This window comes from Corticium candelabrum, chromosome 6 (genome assembly GCF_963422355.1).
Source record: "Corticium candelabrum chromosome 6, ooCorCand1.1, whole genome shotgun sequence".
In the NCBI taxonomy this organism is placed as follows: Eukaryota; Metazoa; Porifera; class Homoscleromorpha; order Homosclerophorida; family Plakinidae; genus Corticium; species Corticium candelabrum.
The window spans coordinates 5,391,039-5,398,055 of record NC_085090.1 but is presented as its reverse complement, the minus strand read 5'-3'; the positions used below and the strand labels follow the sequence as shown (position 1 = coordinate 5,398,055).

Sequence of the window (7,017 nt, the reverse complement as noted above, 5' to 3'; positions counted from 1 at the left end):
TCACGTTCGTTTATTGGTCGGAATAGCTTCATTTGCATATGCGCTAATCGAGTATAAATACGGTTGCACGTCGGACGACTGTACTATAACCTTAGCCCAGATATCCGGGTCTCGGGTAATTACTACAGTCTGATTAGAAGTATAGCTACACTTTATCCGTCTAACGTGACATGCAACGCTATAGGCCAAATAAAATTATTGGACTCTCATCCCCGTCCCAACCGACTTTAATGCCCTCGTTTGATGTTTGGTGTCCCAAGTCCGGCAAGATTTGGAATTCAAGGCTATCACGTGGTGCTTACATGTGGTGCAGTAAAGTACTGTACTCAGGATCGGCGGAGCGACTCGCAAGGTAGGAGTAGTGGGCGAGGCGTGAAAGACTACAAGAGTACTAGTTGCATAAAAAATTGAGTTTGTGCTTAAAAGTTGGGGATGCCCAGGCCCGTTCAGGCGTCCCTCCGCAGCTCGCCTGGTACACGTACACGTACTTGCAATGCTGTTGAGAAGTAATGATGATGGTCTCAGTCTGTCATCGAATTCTAGTGAAGTGGTGTGAGTGCGTACGTAGTAACTGTGACTGAGACTCTGCCTAACAGTCAACTGCTTCGGAGAGTAGAGATATGTTCCACGGCAACGGTAATACTTTACACGTTTCTAGAAGCGTCATGAGCAGTTGACAGCAAACTAGTGCGCGCTAGCCATGAGCCACCCATTATGAGTGAACCCAGGCGTAGACCACTGGGTCTTAACTACCAGTGTAACATCATTGATAGTGAACATGCATACATATTGTCACTAAAACAGCAGAGTGCAACAGTGTACAAACTGTTGGCTAGGATATTGACAAGATGCAAGCGCCATGCAATCCTATCCGTACCTATAGAGTTTGTGCGACATGCAAACCAATCCCATCGATTTTAATAAGAACATGCACAAGCAAACCGTAACACATAATTATAATCAGAAAAGTAAGAATATCATGTCAGTCACTTGCATTTTCATTCAGCCCTTCCATTTGTTCGTTGAGACACTCGGCTAGAAACAAAATAGAAAGAAAGAGTGATCGTTTAATAGATTTATTAGTTAAAGAATAAATGTATGACATGTTTCTCACCTTTCCCTATCTTGCTGTGACCAACTGGAAAAATCGTCTTTCGTATCTCAAGACATTTCTCTACATGTAGACTGGATTGGGACGCTTCCTTCATAGCAAGAAACGACGTAGCAAGGTAAAAGTGGCCTGCACACATACAATCAGAAAAACGAACGACGAAAAGAGATCAACGCACAATCTGCGGTGTGATGACTAGTAGGTAGTGTGTCTTGCAAAAATGATAAGGAAGATTGCAAATGGGTTATAGACGCTTCAAGTCGTGCGGCCTTCATTTCATACGAACCTAACCTCATCGTATCTACACACATTCACATACAACCAGCTGATGTGACGAGGATGGATAATCAATTAACTTACAAATTGCAATATCAAGAGGATTTGGAGAATGACTTTCTTGGTCTATTTTTAATGCTTCCAAACACAACTTTATAGCTTCTTCATAACATCCTTTCTCGTCATGGTCTCGAGACAAGTAATATAAATCTAATTATTAATTCGATTGCAGCAATCCAACTTCACGTTGAAAGCAAAATGTAAACTAACTTGTAGCAACGTCTTCGTCTCGTTGAGGTGATTGATGTTGTTGTTGCAGCAATTGTCTTGCTTTCTCATGCCACGATATGGCTTCATCGTAGTTTCCTCGTGATCGACAACAATTGCCCAAAAGATTCATATCTGTAGCATAGTAAATTGCAAGCAACATTAGTTCACAGAAAGTACCATCAATCAAGAGCAGACGATCCTTGAACACAAATGCTCGCAAGACAATATTTTCATTCCAGGAATGCATCATGCTCAAAGTCTTGCAAACGTTGCGGTAACAGGCTCATAACTTAAATTTGGACATGGAAACTTAAGCAGAGATTAACAGTAGTTACTTGTTAGATTTTAGGCATATCGTACATTGCACAAAAATGATCACGTGATGTACGTTGGGTGAGTGAGTGCGGTCTACATATCATTACGATAGAAAGAAAGTCTAGACTACTGTACTCACACACGGGCAATTGAGAATGTGATGACGGTAATGATACGCTTGCAATATCCAACGCTTCTCTTGCCAATTTCCAAGCTTCATCTTTTCTGTCAAGTAAATCGTACGTAGAGGAAAGGTGATATATAGCTAGGTAAACATGATAATATTAATAAATATGAATTTATATCTTTTATGACTCACGATTTCTTACCAAGTGCCAAGGAGGGATGAGAAGATGAGTAGCATGATCGGCAAATTGTGACTGCCTCCTCCATGAAACTCAAACTTTTCTCAAGTTTCCCGCTCTCTCTGTAGCAGTAACCAAGATTGATGAGAGCTAAAATAGAAAACATTGGCTTATAATTTCCATCTTTCAAATATCCCAACATGGACAATTAGAAAAATGAAAATCACTGCGTCTTTCCATGTACGTACTCGCAGACATTTCCACTAGATTCCCGTCATCGCATCGCCTGTCCAATTTCAGCGATTCTTGGTATGTTTTTATCGCCTGGTCGTATTTTCCCCCTTCTTGATATGTGAGAGCAAGGTTATGTAGCGCTAAAAATACAATTAAATATTTAATTTTGTGTAAATTAATATAATCTAGATTCTTCATTTCCAACCATACTACTGACTAATTATATTGTTTGCCTTCTCTTTCACCGCGTTTATAGTTAGATCTCTTTCTATCATTGATCTACTATATTCTATCTCAAGCTTTCCTTTATGTTCTCATCATGTGCTAGTAGTTTAATTTCCTACATCTGTTAATTAATACTCTTTGCACTCAAGTCTTCCTTAATTAAGAGATTGCAAATGGAGAAATATTGATATGTTCTATCATTGAACTCAAATGGGTAAATAGGAAAAATACCCAAAGATATTACTATTACTAGTTGCCGATCGAGGCTTCTAATCATGGTCGCCAAACAGAAAGGGGCGTGGTCATATGGCAATCCATCGAGCTCTCGGTATATATTTCAAAAAATCGTTTTCGTGTCCGACTACAGATCATGATCAGTATTCGTGCCAGTGACCAAACGGCGAAGAAAAAGCCTCATAAAGTTCCGTAGCTCCATCCTTTTGTATTGTAGCTAGGGATTGTGTATACTTGACAACCAAGAAACACCTTTATTAGCTGAATGCCACCTACAGTCAACGATTCACATGTCCCGTACTAGGATCAATCCTTTACCACACTGTGCTGCATCTAACACTGTTGATAGTCGATGTTTGTCGATATCAATTTATATGTCAGTAAATATCATAATTGCTGTTGATCGTTACAACGTTACTGAGAGCATACTTTAATTGTACATCATTTCAATTGTCTTGATCACGAAACGACGACTACCTATACCAGGTCTCTATACGTAATTACTATTACTAGGAAGTTTGCATGTTTACTTACATGACAGCTAGGGTTTCAACAAATACGTATTGTCTAGCTATAGGACGCGGCGTTTCAGTAGACGGTCAGAAAACTCCGTTGAACGTGTTACTCGCCAACGCGAGTCGCCTACGGATACCGTACAACTAGTCTCAATGATTATATTAGACTGCGTAAGAAACAGACATTGAGAATGTACGTATCTATTTCATATATGTGTAATTACTGAGCATACCTCTCATCTTGCATTTTCCTATTTTTACCAAAGTACAACCTCAGTTATTCGCAGCCACCGATTAACCGTACTTCAATAATGGCGGACAAATTCTGTCGGTCAGAAAAGCGCGTATCTTTCACGTTTCTGGTATGACATGTCACAGAGGCGTAACGTGGCATGGGCTGTACCTGGGGCGCGTTTCTTTCACCTAATCCAGCTAATCCAGATTAGATGGATTACATGAATGAGCTTTGCGTGCATTTCTTTCATCTCCTCGGAGATGCTGGATTTGCTAATCCAGCTCTTCCAGCTAATCTAGCAGATATGCGGATTAGATAAGCTTTGCGCATGCTGAGTTGTTGATTGCACTCGAAAATGAGCGGTCGATTTAGCAGAGAAGCCATTCTCAACCTAAGTAGTAAGGAATTAGTCAGAACGCCGACAGGTCGAGACTCGCTTCCACACGGCATATCCATCTTGGCGAGGCAAACTCAATACCCATGCTCATCACATCCAAGACGTTTGCTTCGCTCCGTTTCTCATCCGTCTACCTAATTCGACTACTCTGGATTAGTAATCCATCTAATCTGGATTAGCTAAATTAGTTAAAGAAACGTACACCTGGCTATAGCCCAATCATTTGTTGGCGTGGTCATAATAATTGCGGTCTGTACATACGTGTGAGGGCGAAAGCTGTATATAGTATGTGCACCAGCCTTTCTTCCAGTCTTGATCTGCCACTAATTCTACCGTATCAGTCAATTAGAAACCAAAAGTTGGCGTGTCTCGTGGCATCGTAAAGTCTAGCCCCCAATTTCTAGAAGTCACGATATGCCCCTGGGTATGACATCATTCCTCTCACGAAAACCATGCGCTTCCTTTCTACTACAAAGATAAAAATGTTGACAATTGCGTAAAAAATTTCAGTTGCTTGAGAAAGAAGAAAAGAACGTGCCCATATATCTGCCGCATGTCGTGAACCTTCGTCGAACGTCGTTTCAATGAAGGCCACGAAGCAATGTTTATCGTGAGTAACTTCTAACTGGAGTAGAGTTGAGTTAAAATTGATTCATAATTTTCTATGGACTATAGACAGTAGATTGATCTCGTAGAGATCCCTAAGTTACTCTATATAGAGATGTACAGTACTATTATGCTAAATTGGTACACGCAGTTTCCTCACTTCTAACTTCTAACTTATAAATAGCTATACTGTAGCTGTATACTATACGATTCGGTCAAACTTCTGGTTTTCTCCAATGCTATAGATTCCACATTTCTTTGTCTATCGCTTTTACAATGTACATTGTTGGATGCCCGTAGAGACTTCCAGGTAGCGTTCTTTAAACTACACTTATACATTTCTAGTAATAAGTGAAACTTCCTCGGGAAACCCTTCAAATAAATTCTACGAAGCAGTAATCATTGCAAGCTGAAATTAATTAATTTAACCTTTAAGTTTTCTGTCTTCTGTATAGACAGTAGATTCATCTTAAACGTTGGAGCATGCAAATTGACTTCTTCGTTAATCAATTACCAAAAGTGTTTAATTTTTAAAACTTGAAAAGCTAAAACTAATATTTTTAGTTTGCAACATGCCTGCAGCTATTTTAATTAAATGAAGACGCATTATAAGTGCAAACCTTCGGCCGGTATGCACCTTGAAGGTAATTGGTCGCGCTATGACAGAATGGTATAAATAACACCAACCGCCACGCACAGCGAAAGTCTAAAACACAGGAAAACCAGATTTCGGCTAGATAGGTACAAAAGAAGCAGCACTGATTTTCAGTGAACAGAAACACGATTTCATGCACCTACAATGTTTTGAGCTTTCAGAAGATGACACTATTGATGGAACAAGCATAATGTTACAACCTTTTCTCTCTAGACGTCTGGTTCTTTGTGCATCTTCTCTAGGCGTCTGATTGTTTGTGTCGCTTTTGAGGTCGTAAGGAGCCGCTATGGGCGGTTTTATGCGTGGCATAAGTAACAGAAAAACCAAAACAAAATTAGATGTGGGAAAAAATGAATGTTACAAATGTAGCTAGATTAGGCGTTGTTTATAAGTGTTAAACCCTCAAGTACAACAAGAGAAACAGCTCGCCTCCGATTTTCCAGCTTACAACAGTCTAGACATCTGGTTTTTTGTGCAGCTTCTCTAAACGTCTGGTTGTTGGCTCGTCAAAATGTAGATCAGGATGTTCCAAAGTGCTGGAACGAGCCAAATGTTACAAGTCGGGTATATCCTCGACGCTAGGTCGGCTGGCCATCTTCGCCCTAGGTGATGAAGTAACGCGCGTAATCAATGTTCTTTGTTGGTGGGCACGTTGCAAATGTAGAGCAAAACAAGCAGATCACCACCGATTTTTTAGCTCGCAAGAATGTAGACGTCTGGTTGTTTCTGCAGCTTCTCTAGGCATCTGTTTGTTTGTATAGCTTCTCTAGACGTCTGGTTGTTTGTGCAGCTTCTCTAGACGTCTGGTAGTTGTCGTAATGAGAGAAAACATGCACGTTACAATTGCAGTTGTTTGGAAGTGCTGGAACAAGCCAAATGTTACAAGTCGGAGAGCCTCGACGCTAGGCAGGCTGGCCATCTTCGCCCTACGTGATGAAATAACGCGCATGATCATTGCTCTGTTTGTTGGAAAACATATGTTACAAATGTAGAGCTAAACTAGCAGCTCACCACCGAATTTTAAGGTCACAAGAATGAAGTCGTCGTGCAACTTCTCTAGGCGTCTCGTTGTTTGTGCGGCTTATCTAGCTAGACGACTGGTTATTGCCTACCAAACAAAAAGAGGTGGAGCCTCATGATGACATCACGTTCGTCTATTGGCCGGTAATGACACCACTTCTCGTCTATAGGTCGGAATAGCTTCATTTGCATCTGCTCTAATCGAGTACAAGTACTGTCGCGCAATCGGTCGGTCATCGAACGATGAATATACTCTCAGCTCGGGAATCCGGGCCTAGGGTAGAAATTGCGCCTGTATATAATTGTTGTTCTCTAATCCCCGAAGCCTGGCTGAGACATGTACCCACGAGAGAATAGCCAATGGGTCACATTTAGTGTTAACACTTGTGGAGCCATTAATACGCACTCGTGCATTGACAAGGAATGTATGTACCATTTTATTTTATCAATATCAATACGCATGCCCACATCAATTTATATTCTCATTCTGGTTAACCTTAAAGACGTACGAATACAAGTATCAAGAAATTGTATTGATATGGCCTCGACGTAATTGTAGAGTAGAGTTGTACATGTACATTGATGTACAAATTAGTTTATGGAAGCTAACGATGTAACA

The 7,017-nt window shown here is 40.6% G+C and overlaps 1 protein-coding gene across 1 annotated transcript; it reads right to left on the bottom strand.

Annotated features, from left to right (window-relative positions):
- Positions 1–787: 787 nt before the first annotated feature.
- On the bottom strand, positions 788–2,646 carry LOC134181586 (kinesin light chain-like). The gene is made up of 8 exons (XM_062648856.1): positions 2,526–2,646; positions 2,302–2,427; positions 2,112–2,237; positions 1,658–1,789; positions 1,472–1,597; positions 1,290–1,412; positions 1,115–1,240; positions 788–1,035 (listed from the first exon to the last, which is right to left on the bottom strand). The coding sequence occupies exons 1-8, from the start codon at positions 2,533–2,535 to the stop codon at positions 983–985; spliced, it is 822 nt and encodes a 273-aa protein (XP_062504840.1). The 5' UTR covers positions 2,536–2,646; the 3' UTR covers positions 788–982.
- Between the last annotated feature and the right edge of the window lie 4,371 nt (positions 2,647–7,017).

Excerpts from the sequence above, each read along its gene's own strand:
- LOC134181586 (XM_062648856.1), bottom strand. Across the intron at positions 1,598-1,657 it reads AGACGAAGACGTTGCTACAA|ATTTATATTACTTGTCTCGA; the intron begins GTTAGTTTACAT and ends ATTAATAATTAG. Across the intron at positions 1,036-1,114 it reads TCACAGCAAGATAGGGAAAG|CCGAGTGTCTCAACGAACAA; the intron begins GTGAGAAACATG and ends TTTTGTTTCTAG.